The sequence below is a fragment of the Harpia harpyja genome, chromosome 12 (genome assembly GCF_026419915.1).
Source record: "Harpia harpyja isolate bHarHar1 chromosome 12, bHarHar1 primary haplotype, whole genome shotgun sequence".
In the NCBI taxonomy this organism is placed as follows: Eukaryota; Metazoa; Chordata; class Aves; order Accipitriformes; family Accipitridae; genus Harpia; species Harpia harpyja.
In genome coordinates this window covers 9215833-9242442 of record NC_068951.1, presented here as the reverse complement: position 1 = coordinate 9242442, position 26610 = coordinate 9215833, and the positions used below count along the sequence as shown (strand labels likewise).

Genomic DNA, 26610 nt, shown 5'->3' with positions numbered 1-26610 from the left:
GCTTTCTTTTTCCTGTACATAAGAGTGCAATTACTGGACAGCTGTCATAGGGTTTGGGGACAGAGCTGTGTGAACCTGGGTTGTCGTAACGCGGTTCCTCGGGGATTTGTTCCTGCAAAATTTGAGACCCTCTTTCCAATTTTCACCCTGACTGGGTGAGCTCAGGCAAGGCATCCTTCATGGGAGATCAAGGCGGGGAGTCGGGATTTTAGGCAATACACTGAGCGTGGGTGGGAGGCCACATCCCCCAGCGAGGTGGGATGCGCGAGGGCAGCTCACGGGGCCGGGAAGGACTTGGTGGTGGGTGAGGGCAGGGGAGGGAGGCGGGGGCCATGGATTGGGGTGGCCGACCCTCGGTGACGTCCGCAGTGCCAGTGGGTGCATCGCTGCGGCTGCTGTGCTCTGCTCCGGTGCAGCCTGCGGGCTGCAGCAGCTGAAAATTGCTTCGCAGCGTGACCGCTGGTGGAGTGGATCTCACGGATGTGTGTTTCTATGCCGAGGTCGGGTGCATATGGTAGAAGGTGAAGTTCTCCCTATTTATCACACTGTCCTGTTTGTTCCCCGTGTTGTGGAAAGCCCCACACCTTCTCAGGCTCATCTGACACCAAAGCATGACATAGTCTTGTCTGTTCTCCTCCGTCCGGCGTCTTGTTAGATCCCATCTGTGCTATTTAAGCCATAGCCCTCTTCCTCGCAGGGGCAACCATTTAAAGCAGAGCATAGGGATGACCGACTTTGCATTCCTCATGTCTACTGCTCCGTCCTGGTCACACTTTCTTTCCTCAGTTGATTTTTAACTATTTCCCTAGCAGGAGTAGAGCTTAGGTCCTTAGGAGCATGTCCATGAGTTCGTGTCCTCTGCTTTGGAGGACATCGCTGTCTTGCACAGGGCATCCTTGACACCGGTGATCTGCCTTTGAGACGGGAATGAATGTATGCTTGTACATAATGTAGTCCTTCTCCACGAGTGGTGTTTGTCGTGGCATCCCTTTTCATAAGGCACCAACTTTATTTTATCCTCTTGGGATTTTTCTGCAGCAGGAGTGACACAGGCTGCAGAGAGAGTTTGTGGATCAGGAGTGGATTTTAGGATCCAGTAAATCGATCTTTCTCCATCGCACTGCATCAGCTGAGAAGCTGATAGCAGGTGATTTCTTCTCCAGCTCTCCAAATCCTCCCTCCTGTTTCCCTCACATTCCCCTATGATCCATCCTGATGATATTTAGTTAGCCAGACCCTCTATCTTTCCTTTCTCTTAAATTCCAGCAACAGCACTAGAGCCAGGGGTTTGGATAGCATTTTGCTCCTTTGTTGTTGGTTTTTTTCTTTTACTTTTTGCCTCTCAAAAGCTTCCAATGCTTTTCTGTTTCTCTTCACCTGGGCAAGAGCTACTCTTCCTCTGTACAGTAGGTGCCAAATATCAGCCCTCCTTTCTTTTCTCCATCACCAGCATTGAAGATGAGCAGAGCCCCCAGACCAATGGGAATGTACAGAATTGTTATACTACTGAGCTGATTTAATTGTACAGAAAACCTTGCATGAAATGTTGTTACTGTATTTAATATATAATGTATTCAAGGAATTTTAATATGGAGCTCTTTAAAAAGATCTTTATAGATACTCTGTGGTTAGAACATTGTTGCTGATTTTTTTTTTAATATTATTATACTTTGTCTTGAAGAAGTTTTATTTTTCAAATGTGTTACGTCTAATTGATTTAATTGGTGATCCCGTGGGGCAACCAATTCCTCTTTAAAGATTTTCACCATGGATGATACTCACCCTGGCGCAGAGGACCAGGGCATGACCCAGGTACTGCTTAAGCCTTCAAAATAAGGCTTCAGTAAGACTAACGCTGTAGACGTGTGATTTGCCCTTCCCCAAAAGGGTGGATTGCACCCTATTTAGTACACATCATCTCAGCTCTCTGTGCAGGAAAAGAACCAGTGGGAATTTAATCCAGTATCAGCTCAGTGTCTTCAGAGGAAATGGCTTCTGTGTTTCCCTGAGGCTGAAAACCAGTTTGGGAGAGGCTGGACCAGATGCAGAGCATCCCAGCCCCATTCGTAGGGTCCAGCGGGGCTTTCAGCTGCCCAATGGCATCTCCTTGGGACGTGGTGGCCTCGGTCCACCGTGCTTGTGGGGACCTGCTTGATCCATCCACTCTGTATTGCACCATCTGAGTTACACTGGTTTCCCTGGGCTTAACGTCTGGTGTAGGATTATTAATTTTACCCAGATATGTAGGTGTGTGGAGGAGTTTCTTGTGTAAAGGTCCCACTAATGAGTACTGAATAATGGATGGGAGTCTCTAAAGTAAGGAGACTTAAAAGGAAAAAAAAATAAGTAAGAGCTCTGTTTCGGAGCAGAGGTGAAATCATGAAATTTTAACTTGCTATTAAATTCCTGCTGGTAATTTTTGCTTAGTCTCACCTGACAGCAGAGAGGGGGGGGCGGTTGTAGCAGGCATCCTTCTGAACCCACTAACAGAACAGCGATTTGAAGAGATGCTGAGTTTGTTATCTTATTGTGATAGAGATGCCAAGTTGCTGTTATTTTATCATTGGTGGAGGTGCCATGCTGCTGCAAGCCCGGGCAATGTCAGTCTGTTTGTGCAATCGTTGGGTTGCAATTTTGAGTTACCAAAACCCAAACCGTCATGGGCAAGAAACCACAGCTGTGTCCCAGCCAAAGACTTGTTCTTTCCAGCAGCAGCAAATTGCATTTACCTTTATACTGTAAGCCGCTAGATCTACCTAGAACATAGTGCAGGAAACCTGCACTAAGGCTACCTGGAGCAGGCATCCGCCTTGCTAGGAGGGACCATTTTGACACATCCCCATTTCCCCTTGTGAACGGTTGACCATGTCTCTCTCTTTCACCCCATCCTTTAATTACTTGGAATACAGGTTGCACTCCATGCTTTTTGATTACAGAGGCTTATAGTTCAAATATTTTAACAAAGTAGAAAAATATCAGTAGATCTAATTATTTTTCCTTTATGCTTCAGTGAAGGGTCAGGATAAATCATGGAGTAGTTATGTATTGCACGTATGCCACCAGCAGCGTGCTGGGTGCTTTTACAGGCTGGAGCACGTTCTTGTGCAAACTTGGAGATCCCAGAGCTGAGACCATCGCTTTGGGATCGGGTCTTAGTCTTACCGAGGCATCCGACTGTGTGCAATACAAGGGAGATGGACACTGAGTGGCTGTTTTGCCCAATAGCTTATTAAAAAAAGCAGCTTAGGGGCAAAGCCTCCAGGATCCTTGCTTTTTTGACAACAGAGTTTAGGAATTATTTCCTTTTTAGTTTTATTTTGATGGTGCTGCCTGGCATATTCAAAGTTCTTAAATAAAACTTAGGTCTTTCCAGCAAGACCTTTAGGATCTGCTGGGACATATCCTCTGCCTGCGCGGAAGCAGTGATGCGAGATGCACGGCGGAGGACGCGCCGGGATGGCAGCATGCGGTTGTCCATGAGCACTTTATAATCCTTTCTCAGGGGCCAGGCACCGTGCTGGGTTACAGCCAAGGTGGGAGGCGAGGGTCCCACATCCCTGGAGCAAGCAGGGGGGTCAGCTTTGGGCAGCAGCTGTGGAAAGTCTTTTGTGCTGTTTTGGAATGTCGTGTCATTGTGGCCAGTTGCTGGATGAGCTTTTCCCCCCTGCGGTGTGTGATCCTGTCTGGAGCCATGTTGGAAAAGGAAAAAGAGTTGCTCTTCAGAGCAAAGAAGTACTGCATCCTATGTTTTATTTCTGTCATGTGGCCACTGTACGGCTCAGGGTCTGCGTGAGGTTTATGATTTGTGTGTTTGAGACTTTGGCATTGTGAAGATGTCGTACGTGTGTTTCTGATGCTCTGCTCAGCCAAGGCTGGATGGTACCACCAGGTGCTGGAGAAGTCAGGAGTAGGAGGGACAGGCTTTACTGGAGGGGCTGAGGGACTTCATTCCTGTGAGAGCATCAAACCTGGGATTGAACTGGTGTCTCTGCTCATGGTGTGGATGGCAGAAGTAGCCAGAGGAGCAATAGGAAAACTCAGCAGCAATTTTTGGTCCCTCTTTGTATGTCAGGTCGATGGTGCTGCTTCCCAGTCAGGGTCCTGCTCTGCCAAAACTCATCAAATAATTGCCATGCAGGGGCTCAGGCTAACGCTGTCCCGGTTGGCGGGAGACGTTCATGAGGTTCGGTGACCTTGGCATCACCACTCCTGAAACTCAAACACACAGGAGTCCCCAGTACCAACTTCTAAGACTTACTGTGATTTTTGGTCCATACCTGGCATGGCCATCACCTTGTATAAATGATGCCAGAGATGCAGTTGTCCCAGTTCAGTCCCACCTGGGCTTTTTTTCCCCCACTTCTGCAGTGGCAATTTCTGGCAGGGCTTGTCCCTGGCGGGGAGACAGCCCGGGGGCTCAGGTTTTTGGGACAAAGAAGAAGGGCTTCACCCCCTGCAGAAGCTTGCGTGGCACAGGTTGGGTTAGGCTTTGCAGGCCTGCAGTGAGGAAGGGGACACACAGGGTAAATTGTGCTCTCTGGACCTGTCCCCTTGGTGCCATTCAGCTTTCGGTATGAATGGGACATTAAAGGAGCCTAAATCTGTGTGCACCTGGAGCGATGGGGACATGGGTACCGCCGGCTGGTGTCTGAGCTGGGTCGATCGGGCACTTGGGACCAAGAGGAGGGCGACTGCTGAGCTGCCAGCGGGTGCCTTCAGTGGCTTCAATCTGGGAATATGCTGATTTTTTTTTATACGAGATGCCTGAACAGCCAAATCTAGAAATCTCTGAGTTTGTGCTTTCTAGTGAAAGGTAAATCATTATATCTTGGGGGGCGGGCGGGAGGGTGTTATCTGAGGGGTGGGTAGAATTGAAAGAAACAAGGTTTCCTATTTTATTATATGAGAGATATTTTTCCACTAAATTTCTGCTTCCTAAATCGTGTCCTTTGTCCGACTGTAAATAGCCAGGTGTGCCGTGAAGACGTGGGAAGGCTCCTTGTGGTCACATCCATACAATCCACTCTGTTCACACAATATTGGGCTGATCTGTTTTATACTTATGAAATTACAGAAATAAACGCAATTTTACTGGATGACTCTGGGGTTTTTTGTTGGATATTTTTTGTTGTTTTATTAATTTTTTTTTTTGCTTTTCTTACCCCATTTTTGGCTGATTTGGGGGACATTTGGGAGCCCATGGAGCTGTACAGAGTGCCTGAGGGCATTCTTCAGCCGTAAAAGGAGCTGTGCTCACCAGATCAGGATTTCTTGTGGGTTTTCAGAGCAGCCAAACTAGAAATGGAGCTGAGCTTGTCTCTGGCATGGGACGACAAAGGCGAAATGAAAGGAGTGGCATGATATGACTGTTGGGAATTTTTTAAAGTACCAGCTAATTCACTCTTGGGGCACAAGAATACAAATAACAGTGCTAATTTTGACTGTGTCCAGAATAGTCCTCACCTTATCTCCCCCAGCTGAGAGAGGAGGTTTAAATAAGCCCTGCAATGACCTCCACAAGAAGTAATTATTAAATAAGTAATAATTAAATAACTTGGCCTCCTCTGGCAGGTGGCACAGGGCCTCAGGGCCATGCGTTTCCATCTCCGCATTGCCCGGAACTCTGCCCATGGTCATGTTTTGACCTGGAAAATCCTGACACAGCTGCGGGTCATGTTTTGGAGCAAATCTGGGTTCATGGCAACATCCGCCCATGGTGCATTTTTTTGCTGGGATGTGGCCCCATGTGCCCCTTCCCAGTGCTACGAGCAGGAGAAAGCTGCTGCACAGGGTAACCCAAAACCTTTGTAACCCAAAGGGGGTTACAAAGAGGGACATGGGACACCCTGGCAAACGCTGATTTTTGGAAAGGGCCGTTGCTTGGTTTCCTCTTTCCAAGTGCAGAAGTGGTCTCCAGTGTTGGTGCAGGAAGGGCAGCACCCACCACCACCATGGCAGGAGGTGATCCTCAAACTGGTCCCCGCTACCAGCCGCTCCTGAGGATGCAGTGCTGTCTCAGCACACAGCAGTGAAGGCAAAAATCCCCCAAATTCCCCACCTGATGTTGCATCAGTCCCCAGATGGCTGGGGACCATCACCGCTGGGGCTGTGCATGTCTTTCGGAGGCACAATTCAGAAAACGGGTGTTACCCCTCGAAAAAAATCCCCAAGGGTCCCTGTACCCCATGGCAAGCGTTCAGCTGCCCCACGGGGTGTGCATGCCACGCTCCCAGTGGTTGCGATGGGAATAGGGCTGCTGACGCCTTTCGGTACCCCCAGCATCTCAGGTTCCTGTGTTTGCTTTGGCGTTGGCTAAACCACTGCTGAGGTATTTCCAGGGCGATGTGTTACCGCAGCAACCGGGGATGGAAATGCCGCTTCTGTGGGGTGAGTACCACCAAAAACATCTGTCTGCGCTGGGGCGGGCACAGAGCGGAGCCAGCCCTGCTGGGAAGGAGCGAAGAGAGGTCAAGGACAAGTTAAAATTGGAAAGAAAACTGAACATGCTGTTTCGTAGGACCTCGCTTGCTCTCATCTGCCAATTTTATTCCACCACCCCCGCTTCCCATCGCCAGCGGGGCAGCGTGAGCATCTCCTCTGGCTGGTGGGGGCAAGGGGACCCGTGGTGGCCAAACTTGCTGGGAAGAGCCACCAACTTGCAGGGGCTCTTCTTGGTGACCTCAGCCACCACAGGTCCCCTTTGTACCCACCGTCATATTTTAAATCTACTTAGCACTGTGTTATTCCTCCCCATCCCCAGATTTGCAGCATGCTGCACATTTTTGTGCTGAAATTCAGAGCTCCATGCTGGAAGCTGCCAAGCATGAGTCTGGATTGTGTAATGAGCTTCATCTATTTTTTTTTTAACCCCCCCCCCCCAAGAAGGTTTTGGAAAAGAAATGTCTGAGAGCCTGGAAAGACCTGGTAGTTTTTATGCCTACCACAGCTTTGCTTTTATGGGTGCAGGTGGGCTCGAGCCCCATGCAGAGGCTTTCAGACCACCCCAGCAGCTCCTCCGTGCTCTGGGTCCATGTCCCAGCTCGAAGCAAGGATGAACTCACATTTCCAAATGTCTCCCTTAAAAATACCATTTTTTGCATTTTTTTTCTCGACAGGCCCAAGCAGAGGTTGAGTTTGTTTAACGGGTAGGGGGAATGAGTTGCTTTCGCAGCCGTGGACACAGTCCTGCGCTAACCCTGTGCAGCACTGCCAGGGATGCCCTCGGTGGGTCACCAGCCCTTGATGCCCTCAGCATCTGACCCAGTTGGAGCTGAAAGAGATGCTGGATGGGGCCAAGCCTGGTGCTGGGGACCGGGCAATGCCAGCTGACCCAGGAGAGCATTTGGGCAATCTGGTCCTGGGGCTTTGCAACTCCAGACACTGACACAGAGGCCTTAGGGCCTCATGTGCTGTTGCTGCTCCCGTTTTCCCCTCCCGCGGGCAGTGGAGCTAGATGGGCTCATTTTCCTTATCTCTACCTGGTTTTGCCTTCTGTCTCCCCACATTGTCGTGCTCCCACCCTGCTTGATACCACATTTGCATGCAGCTGGAGGTCAAGCCCAGCTCAGAGCTTTCTGTGCCCAGGGCAAACCCAGCCTTGGTGCCCAGGACCTGCAGAAGAACTCAAGCTGCCGCTCCTCCAGCAGCATCCGCAGTCTTTGCACCTCATCACTGCAGGCAGAGCACCCCTGGGGCCTCCCGACTGCTCTGCTTGAAAGCAGCTGAGAGATGCAAAAGTCGTTCAGAGGAAATGGCTGCGTATCGACAGCATCGTACAGGTTTGTGTCTGCAGGAACCCAAGATAAAAACATCCCCAAGGTCACAGCTGCTGTGCAAGCGTCTGTGCAGCGGGTTGTGGGCACTCCTCTGGGCTGCACCTTACACAGTATGCTTATAAAACCCTCTTTCCACTAATTCTTTTTGTATTTTTATTTTTTGTTTAGGCATTACAGTAATATATTTATTATCACAGCAGGTGATATTGCTTTTCTTGCAAACAGAAAGTAAGCCCTGACCTTGCATCAGGACAGCCCAGCACCTGAGCCGCAGCAGAAAGCATCACAGCCCCATGAACTCATCATGTCCCGGCAGGTGACCACCCTGTCTGGGCAGGTAATTTAACAATTTCACAGCCCAAGCAGAGCAATTCCCTGCGATAACCACCTGGCAGTGGCGGGGAGGAGAGTTAGCAGCTCATGCGGGTTATCACCAGGAGAAGCATCACCGCAAACAGGGGTGTGGAGGATGCAGCCCTGGCAGGCAGCTGGGCATGCCAGCCAGCTGGCACCGCTCACACCCCCACACTGCTGTTGTGGGGCCAGGTAGCTTAGCAATGCCAGCCCAAACCTATTAAAGTCCCTGTTATAAAGTAATTTAAAGAGTGGCAAACCCAGGGATGGCATGGGCACGGGAAAGGTGTGAGCGACGGTGGTGTGCAAGCCCAGGAGGGTTTAGGCTATGATTTTTTTTCAAACATTTGGGTGCCATGGCCAAGAGGGTGCCCATGCTGGGTGCTGATAGCAGCCCAGGAGAAGACCTAGGCCCTGTGCGTGCTCCTGTGCTGGGGTTCCCTGCTCCCGCATCACCTCAACTGCGGCCACTCGCCGACTGCAACGTGGCTCCAAGAGATACTAAAATGGGAGATGCATATTATCTCCCAATGGAAAGTATTTTAGCTAAATCCATGCTATAACCATTTTATTGACTCCAAGTACCAGAGAGAAGGTTAGAAGTGACTCCTTTACAAGTCATTTTGCTGTTAAATTTAGCTGTCCTATTTTCATTATCCCCATGGCTTTGGCAAGGGTGAGCAGCCTTCCCTAAAAGGCCTCGTTTCATACAGTAAGTTATTTGCTTCTCTCCTGATGGATATCTAAGCTTATAAGGTTTGTCTGCTCCACTCAACAGCAGTATCAGCCTTCAATCTTATAGGATTAGCATGAGCATTTTATATTTGCTTTTGGCTCCCCATCTTGCTGAGGACTGGGGCATTGGGATGGTATGTCACGTCACTTGTAATGTGGGATCATCTGATTTTGATTCCCAAGGTTCATGGTACGCCCAAAAAATTTGGATAAATGGTTCATCCGCTTTTTCCCCCGTTTTCCCCATTGCCCAGCAAAGATAATTGATTCGTTCCACTCGTTTCGCAGTTGTCAGGTCTGCAAACTATTGAGTTGATAGGTCAACATGATGCCAAGTGATGGGCAATTGAACATGAGAGACGATGATGTGAAAAGAAATGTTGTGGAAAGGAAAGATTTAACCCAGCAAGTTAAACTTTTCCATATTTCCAAACCCATTTCCCTCTGCAGAGAGGGGGCTTGTCTCAGCCTCGGTGGCCGCAGGCAGCCAGCGCATCCTTTGAGGTCACGGGAGGCAGCAGATGAACCAGGGCTCACAGGATGGAGCCTGTCCTTGTGGAGAGTGCTGAAGCTGCCAGGCTTTGGGCTTTTTGGGCGAAATATCCTCTGTTTCCCCCAGAAACAACCTTCCTCAGTGCCAGTGCTCCCCAGCAAAGAGCTTACCCCTGTGGCACTGTGCCCTCAAGGCTGCCTGGTGGGATGCAGTATGGGTACAGGGTCCCCCATCCATGGGCTCTGCGCTTTCCCCAGCAATGAGCCAAAACCCCCACTGCAACAAGGTCAGGCCACAAATTTCAGTCTGGCATGTACAAATCCATCCCCCTTCTCAGGGATATTCACTTAAAGTGGTGTCTGCACCACCCCACTGAGCATCCCTCGCTGTGACCCAGGCTTGTCCGCCCGGCCCTGCTCATGGCCGTGCCTTTCAGGAAATGCTGGAAATACTGAAAATGCTTTGAAATGCACCCAGCCTGGCCCTGTGCAAGGACTGGGAACCAGCCAAGCCCCAGCTAGGCGGCCTCACTGCGGGAGAGGGCCAAGCTGGGAGCCCAGCTGCCCTGTGGGTCAGCTCAGAATTGCTGGGCTGGGGTTCCTCTGCCCCCACCTTCCCCTTTCCTGACCCTTTTCCCGGGGCAGTCTTTGAGGGACAGAGCAGGACATGGGCTAGGGACAAGAACAGAAGACCCACAGCCTGAGGTGGCTGCTGGGGTGGGAAAGATGATACCCCAACCCCAGGTCCTAAAATCCTCTCCCAGGACCCCCACCATCTCCACCATCCCAATGGTACCCCCAGGGATGCCTCATGGTCCCTGCTTGCCCCCCCCAAGCGCTGCCTGCAGGGAGAGCCCCTGCCTGGACAAGGGTGCATCCCCCTGCGGCGGGCAGCTCCATCCCGGTGGCACGTGGGCTCGGCAGCGGAGTGGCCCTGCACCCTCCCGCACCCCGTCCCACCCCCGGACCATGTAGGGCACCGGCTGCTCCCAGCCCAGAGCTTATAGGAAGAGGAAACCCCGTCCCCACACAGAGGAGGAAACCCGACAGCCCAGATGTACACAGAGCAACGCTGATAGCGTTTTTATCATTTTTTTTCTTTTTTCCTCCTCTCTGCAAACAGAGGAGTTGCACGAGCAGCTGTGGGCACGGCCCGACCCACGGTGCAGCGAGCAGCAGGGCTGGCAGGAGACTGTGGCACAACCCTGGCACAGCCATGGGGCAGAAGTGCATGGAGAAGGTGTCCTCCTTCCTCTTCGAGTATGACACCCCCAGGATGGTGCTGGTGAGGAACAAGAAGGTGGGACTGACCTTCCGGCTGATCCAGCTCATTGTCCTGGCGTACATCATCGGGTAAGGCTCCCCGGCGCCCACTTTCCCCTAAATTAATGCTTTGCCACCAGTTTAAAAAGCAATGGCGACGAAGGGGCTCCTGTATCCCAATGCGGGGCGGGGGTGTTACTGCTGATGGCATCGCGTCCCTCTGGCCATGGCCACTCCCGCGCAGCCCAGTGTCCCGCCATCGGTCTTCCAGACAGCCGCACAGGTCCCCACATCCTCCCCAGAAGCTGCTGCATGTGCGGGCTGGAGGCTTATCCCTGCCCAGCCCCGCTCTGTGCACCAGGGCCCCGTCTCCTCGCTGAGCCACATCCAAATCCTGCTCGAGCTGCTGGATGGTAGCCTGAGAATCTGTTGTTATTTTTATTTTCATTTATATTAACTAAGAGGCAGCTGGGGCCAGCACGGTGATTTGTGAGACCCAAGCGGCTCGAGGCAGGACCATAAATCTCCTCGTCCACCGCCCCGCTGGGGAGGCAGGGCCAGCCCAGTGTCTGGAGCCGGGACGGAGCTTCGCTCCAAATCCCTGGTTTGCTTTGCTTGTGGGAGGCAGCCGCGGTGCAAGAGCAACTGCTTAAAAAAGGCAGTGAGTGGAGCAGGCGGGCTCAGAGCCGTGCGAGGATGCGTGTCCTCGGGTGCCCCGGGGCTGCTGCTCCTGCCATGGCGATTCAGTCCCTGTCCCCTCGATGTGGGATGATGTGCTGTGCTGTGGGATGTGATGGTTGATAAAAATCTTTGCTGTGCCCCCATGGCTGCTGGGGGCTCAGCCCTCAAGAGAGACCAGCACCCTTCCATCAGGAAGGGCCCCATGGCAGGAGATTTGCTGGGAGAGGGTGTGTCTGGCCATGAATTGGAAAAACTGGGTATTTTTGGGGTGCAGGGTGCCTAGTGTAGCCCAAAGGAGAGGCAGTAGCTCCCAGGGCTCAGTGCAAGCTAGTAGCTTTGGGGAGCAGTGGTGCCCATCCCTGCTTTTAGCACAGATCTCCTGGAAAGGGGGAAAAGCTTCCCAGGGGGTCATTGTGGGACCCCCACGTCACTCCCACCCTGCTCACCAGCACTTTGGCTCACAAGGGTAATCCTCATCCCAAGCTGCTGCCGCCGAGCCAAGGTCTCAACGATGCTCCATTGTGAAGGGTTTTGCACTGGCCTAGACAGGTGTTACTGGGAGCAGCATTGGCTCTCCTAAGGGCTGAGCCCGTGAATCCCCAGGGCTCCAGCAAACCCTGCCGGGGCAGCTGCTCCTGCAGATGAAGAACCAGCAGAGACCATTGCTCAGAGCAGGACTTCCTAAGGAAATGTGGCTTAAGCAACCCAGCTAAAACAGGACAGGCAGCTAGGAGGGAGCAGAAAGAGAACCAGCTTGGGGACGACAGCCAGGGGTAGAGGGGAGGAGGTTGGCATAAAGTTGCTGTAATCCCTAAGTTTTTGTTGTTTTGGTGGGGTCAGGCTCCGCTAGCAAGGGGCTGCCTGTGATTGCGGCTGCCAAGAGCCCCACCGGCCATTGGCATCCCCTTGCTGCCTGCAGTACTGCCTCTGGTTCCTTGCCTGCACTAAGCCACAATGCTTGAGAGTTTCTCTTCTTTGAAATCAAGTTTGGCTGGCAGATATTTATTTATTTACAGTTATCCCAGCTTTGGTCCCCCTTGGCAGCAGGTGTGGGATCCTCGTGGGGATGCGTGCTGATGCATGGCTGTGCTGGAGGGACGTGTGACAGTGCCATCAGTGAAGAGGTGGGATGCGGGGCTGACCCCGCCGAGAGACCCGGCATTACCCTTGGAGAGCAGCTCTTCTTTCTCCTGATATGCTGGAATAAGGTGGTATCGCTGCTAGCAAGGCGATGCCAGGCCCTCCCCAGCTGGACATTGCTTTCTGGCTTTTGTTTCCTGAAAACCTTGCATGCGAGGAGGCTGCAGGCTGAGCCACAGGATGGGGCCGGCGAAGGAAGAGGCCTTGGCGACTGCCACATCGGGGAGTAACACCAGGGAACTTTAACCACCTGGGCAGGGCTCGAGGCGGCATTTACAGCATGATGGGGAAATGACGCCTTGTTTGCCGTGACCGTGGCTCAGCAGCAGGGTGGGGGCCACATCCTGCCCTGCCGCGGGGAGGCTGTCTCACAGTAGGGTGCCCAGCCCTGTGTGCCTGCAGCCACCTCTGCCAGAGAGGGATGAGGTGGCAGCGGCAGAGGTTGTGCTGGAGGCGGATTTGGAGAAACACTCCACCATGGTGCTGCCCAGCTCACAGCCTCCTGCAGCCTTGAGGTCATTGGGAAAGATGCCCAGTGTAACCAGTGTAACCCAGTATGGCCCTCTGCCGTGGAGAAGAAGGTTGGAGCTGGGGGTCCCAGCTGGGGTGGCAGCAGTGCTGAATTTCTGCTCCCATCCCCAGCTACTGGAGTAGATGCCATCCCTGAGGTCCCCTTGCCCCCTGTCCCAGGATGCTAATGGGGCTGCAAGCCAAAAAGCACGATCCCCAAGAGGTGCCCATAAGGTCCAGCACCCATAGGGCCGACCTCTGGGCAGCACCTGGGGTTCCCCCATTTTCCCCCGTGCCCATCGGTCAGGTGCCCGAGGACAGGCTGACACACCGGGCTGGTGTCACAGGCTGTCCGTCCCACAGGCAGCGCGCTGCCTCTGTCACAGCCAGCGGGACCGGTGCCCATGGTGGCAGGGACAAAAACCAGATCGCTCCTTTTTTAGCGCCGGGAATGCTCTGCGCCTCCGGGAGCACTACCCGAAAAGGTTGCTCGCCCATGTTTATAGTCTCCCTGAGTCAGAGTTAATCCAGCAGCAGCTTGTTTATGCCATAGGTTAAATAGTGTCAGGAGCCGACCCTAATGGCTGCGCGATGGGCTGGGAAACACAGGGAAAAACCCCATGCCGGTCACGGCAGTGTCCTCTACCCTGCTCCTGCAGCCTTCTTGCACCCAGGGCCAAGGCTCCGTGGTTCCCATTGCTGGATGGGGAACGGTGGCCCTGGACGTGAGCCATGTCCAGACTTACCCCTGTCTTGGCCCTAGAGGCACTGCTTTTTGGAGGGTGCCTATGAAGCGTATCAGGAGGGTCCGGGTGGGTCGCTGAGCCCAGAAAGCTGCAAACCTGCTGCAGGCTTAAATCCCAAATGGCCGATGGCCACCCTGCTCCACCTGCCTTCACACACCCCCAACCACAAAATGTGTCCCAGTCCACAAAATAAATCACCCCACCATGGAAGTCAGGTCCCGCAGCTACCACATGCCTCGGGCAAAGGGTGGGAGAGCTCAGCAACACATCCCTTATCCAGCTAGAGGAAATCTGGCAAATAAAACCGCAGGTGAGACTCGGTAGAAGAAGCCCCATTCCACAGAATGTGCTAGGACTTGGGGCTCCTGCGGATGAGTGGCAGTGGCCATGCTCACCCCACCCCATTTCTCTATCCAGGTGGGTTTTCCTCTATGAGAAGGGCTACCAGTCTCAGGACAGCATTGTCAGCTCTGTCTCGGTGAAGCTGAAAGGCCTGACGCTGACCAACGAGAGTGTCATGGGCCCTCACATCTGGGATGTGGTGGATTATGTTTTCCCACCCCAGGTAAGGAGGCAGCGTGAGTGGGTGGGTTAGGGAGGTTGCTTTTGTCCTGATGGCTGCTTTTCCCCACATGCTGGTGTGCAGATGGGCTTCTCACCATAGGCTTTCCATGGGGCTAACCATGACATGGTGTCCCTGTGGTGGAAAGCAGGTTGCTCCTGCCACAAACCCCTGCCCACATATCACCCCTGGGAAGCATTCAGTGCTTGGGACCTGCCATGGTTGATGGGGCATGTTTGAGGCTGCCTCCAAAAAGATCAAGGGTCCTCCGGTGCCTCCAGATGAGCATCTCAGGCAGCAAGGGGGGTCCTCCACTGTCCCTGGGGCTTGTGGCACTGCAGCTCCCCAGGGCCACCACCAGCTTCCTGAGCTGCGGCAGAGGGCAGAGGACCCAAAGTTAGGGAGAAAGGTGCCGTCTGCCTGGTGGTTTGGGTGCCCTACCCCTTGCCCCAGGGAGAGGCTCCTTGCAGAGGCTCCATCAGAAAATGCCGTGCTGGCTGTGATCTTGTTGGCTGTGTCTCCACAGGGGGACAGCTCGTTCGTGGTGATGACCAACTTCATTGTCACCCCTGGACAGAAACAAGGAAACTGCCCGGAGGTAAGCGCACTGGCTTCCTTCAGCAGCCTCAGCTTCTGTAATTTCGGGGGTTGTGGTGGTGGTGGCACTGGGGAAGGAGTTTTCCTGACATTGAGAGGTTTAGTAAAAGCCTGAGCCTGGCCCCATGTTATCGTTCCTGCTTTGCGAGTGCTACATGAAGGCTTTTTTTCTGCTGAAAAATGGCCAGCATCCATTTAAGTTTTCTTCCCTTTGAGATGATCAAGCAGAGCAGACTTGAGGCTTGAATAAAAGCATCTGCCTGGAGTTTAAAAAAGAAATCCCCTATTTTTCCTGCTTAATCTGGACATCCTTGGTTGGGAAGCTGTGTATGGACAAGGCTCTGGCTGCAGCTGAGCAGCTTTTACTCGAAGGAAAACGCTGCCTGGTAAGGCAGGAGGGACAGGGGGACCAAAACCTCAGGGTGTGATGCTGAGAAGCGGCTGCCTGCTTTCTCCAAACAGCTGCCGGATGCCGGGCTCTGCAAGCAGGACAGCGACTGCAGCAAAGGGAAATACAGCCGTCAGGGACAAGGTACGGCACGGGCCCTGAGGCTTCGGCACCGGCGTTTTTGGTGAGACACGCTGAGCACAGCATGCCCCGGCAAAGCCGCGTAGCTGGGGTGTCTGGCAGGGGGACCTGCTTTGGACCACCAGCTGATGGGGTTTGGGAAAAGCCTCTGACACGCCAGGTGAGGGTCCCACCTGGGCTGGTCCCGCTTTCCTTTTCTGAAAGATACCTGAGCTGCAAAAAGCTCTGCCAACAAAAGGTTAATCAAGACTAAACCATTTCCCCCACAGTGCTATCCTAACAGCTCGGCATTTTCTGAGGTGTATTTTAGCAAGAAAAATGCCCAGTTGCTCCCCTGTACAATAGTGCAAGAGAAACCACTGCCCCGAGCTGAGAGGCCACAATTAATTACCCTTTCTATAAAGGGGCACCAAAAGCCCTGAGTATTTTGTGCCTTGGATGTCTGTGGCAGGGCTGAAGCTCCAACCAGATCCCATCCATCCCAGTGTGAGGCTGGGATTTCCCAGTATCCAGGGGTGTGAGCAGCTGTCTTTCTTCCCCACAGGGCTCATGACAGGCAAGTGTGTGAATTTCAACAGCTCTGTGAAGACCTGCGAGATCTTTGGCTGGTGCCCCGTTGAAGTTGATGACCATGTTCCCAGGTAAGGAATGATGTTGTTGCCCTCTTTTCCACCCTGGTCCCACCCCAGCTGCACCAGCAGCACCCAGTCTAGGGCAGAGCAAGCCGGTGCTCTGCAGGTTGCTGCCAGGACAGCCTGGGTTGATGCAGACCCCGTGGCTGTACATGCTGCCCAGTGTCCCCAGGGGGTTTGCGCCTCTCCTGGCATGGTTTGCTCCCGACCTTGCTGGCAGCTCACCCCGTCTCTGCTGGGTGCTCTTTGCCTGGACCAGCAGCCCCCGTCTATCCCGTTTGCCTTCAGAGTAAAGTTGTGCTCTGCCCATGAGATGTTCTCCATCTCCAGCCTCCACGGGCCACCATGAAGCACCTCCTGGTACATGCAAAGTCCTTTTCTTCCTTGTCTCCCCTCCTGGCAGGGGGGCAACAGGGACAGCCACAGGTCCATCAGGGAGCCCAGGGAAGTATGCAGGCCCTTGAGCTCTCTTCCAGCCACTTCACTGTGCTTTTGGGGTTTCTTAACTGAAATCCCAGCACCTAAATCCCTCTCTGTCCCCTAACAGGCACTTCCATCCTTCCTTGGGGCTTTTCTGCACCCTGTTGGGATCTTTCACTTAGAAAGGGAAGGGATGAGATCACCAGTTTCTCTGGGTCCCACTTGTCCCAGTTTGGATGAATCTCCACCAAATGGGGCTTTCCCTAGAGGCTGGAGAGCTGAGTGATGGACACATGTCAACACTTGTGTTTTTCAGCCCTGCCCTGTTGTCAGAAGCGGAGAAGTTCACTTTGTTCATCAAGAACAGCATCACCTTCCCCAGGTTCAAGGTGTCCAGGTAAGAGAACATTTGGGGTGATGGCTTCGGCTTGGTTCCCCCAGCTGCGTCTCTCAGGGAAAACCATGGGTGTAGCTGGATGCTTGATATAGAGGATGCTGTCCCTCACCAGCAAGCCCAGGACTACTCTAACTGCTGCACTGATCACCACATTAGCTGATAGTAACTGAGACATTTCCCTCCCAAATCTGTCCCACCTCAGCTGGTAGCTGTGGTTACAGGGAAGAAGGTTTCTGGAATTAACGTCCCCTGAGTTACCCTCACCTGATGCACATGAAAATAGTTTCTCTGACTCTTCATTTTTCTTCTCCCTTTTCCTCCTTGAAGATAATAGTAAAATACTACACGGCACTGTGGGGTGTGAGCAGCCAGGACAAGCTTGGTGCCCAAAAATGAGCAGAGGCCCCTCTTAACGTCACGGTTCCGACCTGTTTCTGCAATGGATTATAGGGTCAGCCCTTTCCAGGCAGCACTGGAAATGGTGCCGCTGGCTGAAGGTGCACGCATAAGAGGATTTGTGATGACACTGATTATATATCTGATTTGGAACAAATTAACAGAAGCTATTTGTGCTGAAGACGGCGGATTCTTCTTTCTAAGCCGATTGCGTCCCTGCGCTGTAGCCAAGGTTAAATACCCTGGCAGCCAGCACCCTTGGCAAAATCTCGAGCCAACCTTGCGCTGCACCCTGAGAGGTGGCTGGGAGAGGGGATCCCCCGCCAGCAGCAAGGAGAGGTGGCAACCTGAGTGAGGGCAGGCAGGAGGGGGGACATGGTGGGGGAGAGCAGGCCCTGGCAGTTGAGGGCGGCCAGGCTGGCTGCTGTTGCAGGGGCTGAGCCGAAGCCAGCTAGGGTCATGGGGAAACTTCCTGCCTTTGATCACTGCTGCTAATTAACTGCTGAGCATAAACGATGGGATGGGGTTGAGCAAGGCACAAGTCTTCCAAAACATCTGGGGCAGGGAGGCTTCACAGGAGGACTATTTTTAGGTGAAAGAGCAGAGTGGGGTGGAAGGCAAGACATTGTCCTTTCCTTTTCACCCTTTCTGGAGGAGATAGCAAAATCCAGCTAAATGTAAAAGCTGTGGGATACACTATCCATGAGCTGTGCCAGATGAAAACTGTTGGTGTGTGGAGCATTGCGGCAGAGCCCATGGATCAGCTGATGTGTAAATGGGAGAGGCAGCTGGGAGGGATGGTGGAGGCCATGGAAGGATTTGCAAAGCTGAGAAATGAGAGAAAGGGTTCCTAGAAGAGGTGAGGACAGGCAGACGGGTGCTGGGTTTGGGCAGCAGGCAAAGCAGCAAACCCAAAGCAGAATTGGAGAACATTTGCAGGAAAGAAAATGGCAGAGAGGCTTCCTCTGTAGGAGGAGGTTCAGGGGAAATGGGTTGCTGATGGGGTGGGAGAAACCAGTCAGGGCTGGAGGAAAGGGCCCGCTCTCCCTGAGTGGGGTCTGATGAGCATGTAGGGGAGGAAGACGAGGCCCTGACGTTACCGAGCTTTGAGCAACAGTTGGATCAGGGACCTCCAGAGGTCCTTTCCCACCCAAATTATTGGGTTATTCAGACTCTTTCTCACTCTCTTTTCATTCACAGGCGCAACTTGGTTGAGAGTGTCACCAAACAGTACCTGAAGAAATGCACCTATCACAAAGTCACCGATTCCTTATGCCCCGTGTTTGACCTGGGATACATAGTGAAGGAATCGGGTCAGAATTTTACCTTCCTGGCTATTAAGGTACTTCAATTTCAAACAATGTTTCTTGCTGACATGGGGAGGGGGACACTGACAGATCAATCATCTCCAAGCTGTTGAGATGCGAGGCATCTGTTTTCTCAAGAACTCATGAGGCAGTGTCAGAATTAGCTCTTAAAGATTATGAATCTCCTTGGACATGGCCTAATATTTAAGCCTTTCTTGGAAACTCCCCTGTAAGATTGGCAAGATTTGACCTGCTGGCAGTAAATCCAGGGTTCAGTTTGTTTTAATTTGTGCAACGAATAACTAGAGCTGCGTAGCCAAATCCCATCCGATTGAGCTCAGAAACCTTGGCTGGATGGTCAAATACTGGTCATTGCACAGTGCAAACTGCAGCCTCTCCCCAGGCTCAGAAATGCAGCTTTGCCTCACGCTTCTCAGGTTGGTATGTAAGAGTATCTGCTATATCTGCACTGCAGAGCCTTAAGCTAACTTTGCCAGGCATTAAATAAAATCAGAGGCTTGCATATATTAAAGGTGCAAAAAGAAGAGCCTCTGAGGCACAGCCAGTTGCAACCTGGAGCAAGCTCAGGAGGGACTGCTTCATTTCCTAGCAGGTGGCCACTTCTATTAGAGGAGGTTTTCTTCTGATTTTCATGGGCTCATTTCACTCTCCTCTATGACCATGTTAAATTGCCTTTGGTTTTCCCTGTGACGTTAATGGTTTGATGGCAGGGCTAAGCCACAAGAAAGGCGAATCTCGTGGGCAAAATCAGGCAAGGGAAGGCTGTCCCACAAGGACCATGAGGGATCTGCAGTAAGCACTGTTTCTCAGGACCATGCCTTGGTCACGGGGTGCTGATCAGGAACAAGAGGGTATGAATTTAGTTGTGTATCCAGCATTTAGGGCAGAAGCAAGCACATCTGCATAGGGTGATGTACAGGACACAAAGCCGAGGCTGCCCAGGCGGGCTGAGGCAGTGATGGGGTCCATGTACCCTGGAGAGCCAAGCCAGGACACCTCATAGCATTGAGAAAGGCCACACATGAAGAGGGAAAGCATTTCTCCATGTGGGCCAGGTCCAAGGAGGGGCAACCTCATGACTCCCCCCTCGGCTGCAGGGTGGAGTGGTGGGCATCACCATCGACTGGAACTGCGACCTTGACTGGCCCGTCCGGTACTGCAAACCCATTTACCAGTTCCACGGCCTTTACAATGATGACAGTAATGTTTCACCAGGCTTCAACTTCAGGTAAGGAGACCCCTGTTAACTCTCCAGGCAGAATTCAGAGGTGACACCTTTCAGGATCCCACAGCACTCAAGGGATGGTGGAAGATAAGGGACTGTTCTCCAAAATACTCACTACCTTTGCAGTGCCAGACAGCAGTGTTGTCTTTAGAATAGCATAAGAAAAGCAATAATCCATCCCCTGGCCTCAAAATTACCCCGTTGCCTTTCCCTGTACATCTTCTCCCCCTTGCAGACTCTCCTGCTCAGCTGAGTTCTTGGGAAGCCCCTTGGAAAACTGGAGATGGTACAGGGTCATCTCACATGTTCCCACACTTCAAAGCATTCAGCCACAGCATGACATTTAGGCACGAGCTGCTGCTCTAACTGCTGCTCTGTGTGAAGCTGCCACTAGTGCTGCACAAATATCCACTGTCACGTAGGGCTTGGGGTCATCAGGTATCAGCACAAGCAGGAGCTTTAACTCCAACTTGCAGGCAGGGAAACTGAGGCACAGAGGGGAGAGGTGCCAACAGCCCAGCTCCTTTGGGGGTGTTAAGGAGAGGGTCAGGAGCAGGTCTGTGACAGCGCATCCGCAGATCTTTGTCCTGCTCTGCAGCCCACCAAGATCCCAATGCCTTTGGGTTGCAGGGGGCTCTTAGACACCCTGGCAGGCCACTAACGCTCGCCATCCAATTGGACAGATATGCCAAATACTACAAAGAAGATGGGACAGACAAGAGGACACTCTACAAGGTGTTTGGGATCCGGTTCGACATTTTGGTGAATGGCAAGGTAAGGGTGGCCAGGTGCTGGGTTTGCCCCCCGATCCCCGGCACGGCAGTGCCCTGTCCTCAGGAAAGTACCAGCTGTGTAATGCAGCATGGGGGTCTCGTGGGGCCAGGAAAACCAGTGCGAATAGTTTCCTCGGGTGCTGACTCGCTCACAGCAGCTCTTGGGAAGTGCCAGGGAAGGGAACATAAGAGGGGAAGCTCATTTTACAGCTTACATCTATCAGCTGCAGTTTGATCAATGGTTTTGTCCCAAAAACCATCATGATGGGTTCGGGGGGAACTGTGGAAAGTCAAAACCTTTTACTGATATTTCCAGAAGCTGAACATTTGCATTTTTCTATTTGTCTTTTTCTTCCCACTGGGAGAGAAGGCTTTCTTCGTTGTATTCTCCCTGGGAATATTTAAAGGATGTACTTTTTTTTTTAACATTGAAAATACAGGAAGCAAAGTAATTTCAATTTGTCACCCTAAAACCAACCTACCATATTTTTCTCTTTGACCAATGAGCTTAAAACCAGCCCTTACTCAGCTTCTGTTTCTCTCTGTGCTGTGGTTGTGGTTTGGGTTGCAGCAAGGCACTTTAGCTGAGCCCCACCTACAGCTATGGCACACATTTTTTTTCCCCTGGGCTGATTGTAACATATCATCTATTTTCTACAATTTTATTCAGGCAGGCAAGTTTGACATCATCCCGACCATGACCACAATTGGCTCTGGAATTGGTATTTTTGGAGTGGTAAGTTCAGATATTTCCAGCCTCTATACAGAGACTCTCAAATTATTCTCCTTGCCTGTGACATCCATGGGGAAGTGTCCCTGAGCTGCAGTGAAATACTGGTTCCCACTCAGGCAACAGGAGATGGGCAAAAGGGGGAAAGGAGGTGCTCTCCTGCCTCGCTAGCTCAGGAAAATAGACTCCTGCTGACCACTAGCTGATGTGAATTCTGCTAGCGGGAGCCACTGCCCTGCCGAGTGAGAGGAAGGCAGGCTTTCGTGGCAGCGCAACATCTTGGTGTATTGATAGTTTCAAGTTAGAGCTGGTATTGAGGGGGTTTTGGAGGTGATGGGCAGTATTTCATGCATGACAGAAAAACGGCATCCTATTTGGTTATGGTCATTAAAGACTTCAGCATGACCTGGAGGGTGTTGTGCTCTGCACATACCTGAAGTGAAAACAATTTCTGTTGACTTAAATTGCCCAGTATTGAACCAGCACACTTCACTTCTGTCCTAAATTGACATTTGGGGGCTGTACGTTCTTTAGAAGCTGCCACGTTGTGGGTTGAAGCAGGAGTGACCCAAATTTGTGTGGCAAATTGCAACAAGCTGGAAGTACAAGGTGGCATAGGTGAGCTGGGAGGGCAGCCCCAACCCTAACTGCACTTTGATTTAAGGCCTCTGTCCTCTGCGACCTGCTCCTGCTGCATTTTCTCCAAGGACGGGACTATTACAAGCAGAAGAAATTCAAATACGCAGAACAGGAGCCTGTAAGTAACAGCGAGTCCCTCCCCTGCGGAGGCTCTTGCGGGTATGTGAGTGTGCATATGTGCATGACTAATGATGCTGTAACACAAACAACATTAGTATTGAGGAGCAACCAGCCACCTTCCTGAGCTAGTGGGAATCCTGAGCCCTTGGGACTGTCAGAGACTGGGATCCATGAATCTCCTCTCCAAAATTACAGATCTTCTGTGTGACTCATAGATAATAGCTTTATTCCCTCCTTTATCCCCAGATATTCCAATATCTGGTAACGCTTGCATTGCTTTAAGGGAAGCAGGGGCAGAGCAGTTGTTGTGGTTTAAACCCAGCCAGCAACTAAGCACCACAGCCGCTCGCTCACTTCCCCCCCAGGCCAGCGGAATGGGGGAGAGAATTGAAAAAAAGTAAAACTCGTGGATTGAGATAAAGACAGTTTAATAGGACAGAAAGGAAGAAAATAATAATGATGATAATAAAATTACAATAATAATAATAAAAGAATTGGAATATACAAAACAAGTAATGCACAATGCAATTGCTTACCACTCACTGACCGATGCCCAGTTAGTCCCTGAGCAGCTATCTGCTCTCCCAGCCAACTCCCCCCAGTTTATACTGGGCATGATGTCATATGGTCTGGAGAAAAGGAGGCTGAGGGGAGACTTTATTGCTCTCTACAACTACCTGAAAGGAGGTTGTAGTGAGGTGGGTACTGGTCTCTTCTATCAAGTAACTAGTGATAGGATGAGAGGAAATGGCCTCAAGTTGTGCCAGGGGAGGTTTAGATTGGATATTAGAAAAAATTTCTTTACTGAAAGGGTTGTCAGGCATTGGAACAGGCTGCCCAAGGAAGTGGTTGAGTCACTATGCCTGGAGGTGTTCAAAAAACATGTAGATGTGGCACTTCAGGACATGGTTTAGTGGGCATGGTGGTGTTGGGTTGACAGTTGGACTCAATGATCTTAAAGGTCTTTTCCAATCTAAATGATTCTATGATTCTATGAATATCCCTTTGGCCAGTTTGGGTCAGCTGTCCTGGCTGTGTCCCCTCCCAACTTCTTGTGCCCCTCCAGCCTTCTTGCTGGCTGGGCATGAGAAGCTGAAAAATCTTTGATTTAGCATATAAACACTACTTAGCAACAACTGAAAACATCAGTGTGTTATCAACATTCTTCTCATACTAAATCCAAAACATAACACTATACCAGCTACTAGAAAGAACATTAACTCTATCCCAGCCAAAACCAGGACACCAGTGCTTTAGCAAACTGGAAAATGTCCCCTTTTCTGCTTTCTGAGAACATCTCTGTGACCATGGGATGTTTCATGGCCTTTCATAGGGCACGAAAACAGCTCCCCTCTAATTCATCTGAAAATGTGCTTATACGTTAGGGGTTAGAAGTTTCTGCTCAACCAATTTTTTTCCCTGGCATTAGAAAGGGGCAGGTCTATAAAAGAATCATTGTTTTCTCTCATTTAACCTCCAGTCAAAGTCGCATAAGAAGGAAAAGGAGCTGGACAACACGCAGTGAGAGGTGAGTGGTGTTTCCCCAGCCCTGCTAGCATACAGCTGGCAGGGGTAAGAGCTATGGGTCTTGGGGCTACCCCAAGGCCCCCAGGAAGGCAGCAGGGCTCCAGGGAAGGCACGGAGGAGATCTGAGCTGTGGGCTGTAATGTCTAACCTGGGGTCAGTGTTTCCCAGGGCAGGCAAGTGCACGGGGCAGCACTGGGTGCGGGATGTGGGGTTGACATTGCATCTTCAATGGCAGCATCGCTTGAAGAGGGGCAGTGTGGGGCAAGACACCAGCAATCACCGTGCACCTCTCTCTCTTGGCAGAATCCACACTGACCGACAAACCTGCACCCTCTTCCTCCCCTAAAACACAGCTGCATTCCTTGCCACCACCATGCGCAGCCCCAAGGCCAGCAGGAGCAGCATCTGACACCAGCTCATGGGAACGTGGCACCCTGCAGCCAGGGCAGGGTCCGGCCGGCCCGGTGCCCTGCATCTGGTGGGACATGCTGCGATGCTGGGGGTGGGTTAAAGTAAGGGACACTCGGGGCCTTCCAGAAGCTCTGCTGCAGGGCACTAGGGTCTGCTGCCTTTGCAGGCTCTTCTGAAGGGCTCCCACTGAACCCTGCCTGGTGTGCCCTGGCTGTGCCAGGACATCCCGCACCTGAAGCCCCTGAAGAGAGCATCACTGCCTCTCCTTCCCCAGCGGCATCCTTGGACAGCTCCAAATTGAGGAGAGGGGGAGGGAAGGAGAGCCGGCAAGAACCATGCCCAGTCCCTCAGCATGGGAGAAAAATGGTTATTTTGTAAGGATGTATTTTATTAAAAAAAAAAAATAAACCTTTAGTTTTTCTACTACATCCATTTGTGGTGCCCATGCTTGCCCTGGGGCACGGGGTATGCAGTACTTTTTGGCACTGGGGGTGGGGGGGTGTGTGCATGCAAAGCGATCCTGTAAATTGGGCTGGAGTGTGGGGCCTTCTGCGATGGGCTCAGTGCAGGCCTCTGGGCTTTCCCTTCCCGTGCAGGGCCCCTGGACCTCAGGCCACAAGCAGGGGTTGTTATCAGGGTTGTCACTTGGGTTTCCTCCTCAGACAGGCTGGCTGGTGGAGAGCGCTGGCACACTGCCGGCCATCAAGAATGGCTGCCCTATGCCAGCTCTGCCTCCTGCTGCCCACGCCGGTCAGTATTAGCCGGTCAGAATTGACCTTCTCAGTGGTAGCCTCACAAACCAACTCTTTGCGCCCAGAAACAAAATTTGTCCTCTCTGCTAGAAGATTTGCACTACTCAGCCTGTGCAGTTGGACATCATGAACTACGCCCAAGCCCCACATCACTACGAGCAGCCCCTGCCCTGTGCTGCTGGCTCTGTTCAGTTCTCCAGGATGCACCAGCACAGACCTTCTGCACAGTCTCTCTCTGAATGTCGTTTTGCATCCCTCGGAGGAAATTTTGCCTTGGTCCCTTCAAAACTGGATCCCAGCTGCCATGGGAAAGTCAGTAAAGAAGCTATAGGGATTGCTCTGCCTGTGACTGCAATGCCGCTGATGGTGGTGGGGAGCATGAGCCAGCAGTCTGCAGGATGGACACACTGCGCTGGGCTCGTAAGGACACAGAGGCATGTGCCGCAAACAGTTGCAGGTGATTTTTGGTCATAAGGCCAACAAACCTTTCAAGTCGTACATTCCCTGTGGGGAGATTATTTGCTCTCAGAAGGATGCCTCAGCTTTCATAGGCAGGGTGGGTTTTTTTTAAGATTATCCATTTGGCTAACTTTTTCACCCTTTCTCATGATGCTGTCCTGTGTAAGAGAGGTGCCAGGTCCTTATATTAAAGATGCAGAGATGAGGGTGAGGGAAAGCTCCCCGGTCTCTGGAGGAGTTAGCATTTTCTTAGCGGGCACTGAGGGCATGGGGCTGGTGGCATCCCTGTTGCAGCATGGGCTCTCCTGCAGCGCTTGTCGAGGTGAAGCACTGCACAGTTGCTGCCTGGTGCAACGGTGCAGCTCTCCAGCAAGCTCCAACCAGCAGAGGGGACTGGAAGACCATTTCACGCATACATGCCTGGGGAAAATTCAGTTGCCAAAGATTAGAGGCAGTGAAGCAAGATTGTTCAGGTAACCTTTCGCACCCACTTAAACTGGGTGAATCCCCAGTCATAACTTAGAATAACCAGTGCAAGGCTGCAGGTAGAGCAGGGGGTTGTTTCTGCCTGCTTAATCTTTCAAGCTGCTTGTAATGCAAAGCCACTATTCTTTGCTAGGAAGTATTAAAAGGCAGAATAGGAAATTAGGAAAAGTGCTACTTGTAAATGATCCCCTGTAGTTGCTATTAAAATCTCTGAGCTGGGATCCCTAAAAGTCCCAAGGTTGCTTTAAAAATAGTGAGAGGGTTTATTTTCATCTCCTTGCTTCCTTTTTAATATGCACAGTCTTTGGGGATCCTTTTCTTTCACCAACCATTTCTGCCACCAGCAGAATGAGATATTGTAATTTTAATTCTTTCACCAAAACAAGCTCCTCCTCTAAGCCAGGGCCCCCAGAGCCAGTGGCTTTCAGGTGGGTGCCATGCAGAGCGATAGCTGTCTGGAGGAAACTGAGCAAGTGTCTGCTTTTAACATACACGGGTCCCCTCTGCAGTATGAAAAGGCAGGGAAAGCCCAGAGCAATTGTTTCGATCCCTCCTTTTGCCAGAGGGGCTAGAGCTGGTGCTCAGGGGTGGGAGAGCAAGGAGGAAGGGCTGCTCTGCTCAGCCCGGTGGGAGAGCCTTTGTTGGTGTACATGCTCTATTTCAGCATTGCAGCTCCCAGCCCCTTCTCCCAGTGCCTTCTAGTTTGCTAAAATTCATGCAAAGTTACTGAATGCAGGATAGTACACAACAGTTAAAAGTCTACACATCTAAAGCACTGAAAAATGGAAATAATGACAAGTTTAAGATTTGCCCTGGGAAAGGCTGCACCCTGCAGTGTCCTGGTGTTGCTACCGAGCTTGTTGCATGGAGATCTTTCAGTGCAAGTCCCAGTGGGGAGGTAAGGGTGACCAGCAGGACCATACTCCTGTCC

At 51.8% G+C, this 26610-nt stretch overlaps 1 protein-coding gene across 2 annotated transcripts; it reads left to right on the top strand.

Moving 5' to 3' along the window:
* The first annotated feature begins 7739 nt into the window (after positions 1–7739).
* P2RX1 (purinergic receptor P2X 1) lies at positions 7740–24408 on the top strand. Of its 2 annotated transcripts, XM_052804620.1 has the most exons (14): positions 7741–8112; positions 10480–10709; positions 14114–14261; positions 14785–14856; positions 15318–15387; positions 15929–16025; positions 16753–16833; positions 18430–18571; positions 19655–19785; positions 20466–20556; positions 21226–21291; positions 21950–22042; positions 23525–23572; positions 23875–24408. In XM_052804620.1, the coding sequence occupies exons 1-13, from the start codon at positions 8080–8082 to the stop codon at positions 23567–23569; spliced, it is 1299 nt and encodes a 432-aa protein (XP_052660580.1). In that variant the 5' UTR covers positions 7741–8079; the 3' UTR covers positions 23570–23572; positions 23875–24408. The 2 variants fall into 2 exon arrangements, with proteins under 2 accessions (XP_052660581.1, XP_052660580.1); XM_052804621.1 differs by lacking the exons at positions 21950–22042; positions 23525–23572; positions 23875–24408 and adding an exon at positions 21820–21942 and having other exon boundaries at positions 7740–8112.
* Positions 24409–26610: the final 2202 nt, after the last annotated feature.

Coding starts and splice junctions, on each gene's coding strand:
- P2RX1 (XM_052804620.1), top strand. CDS start 8,080: ATGTCCCGGCAGGTGACCACCCTGTCTGGGCAG. Junction 14,857..15,317: donor AACAAGGAAACTGCCCGGAG/GTAAGCGCACTG, acceptor TTCTCCAAACAG/CTGCCGGATGCCGGGCTCTG. Junction 16,834..18,429: donor CCCAGGTTCAAGGTGTCCAG/GTAAGAGAACAT, acceptor TTTCATTCACAG/GCGCAACTTGGTTGAGAGTG.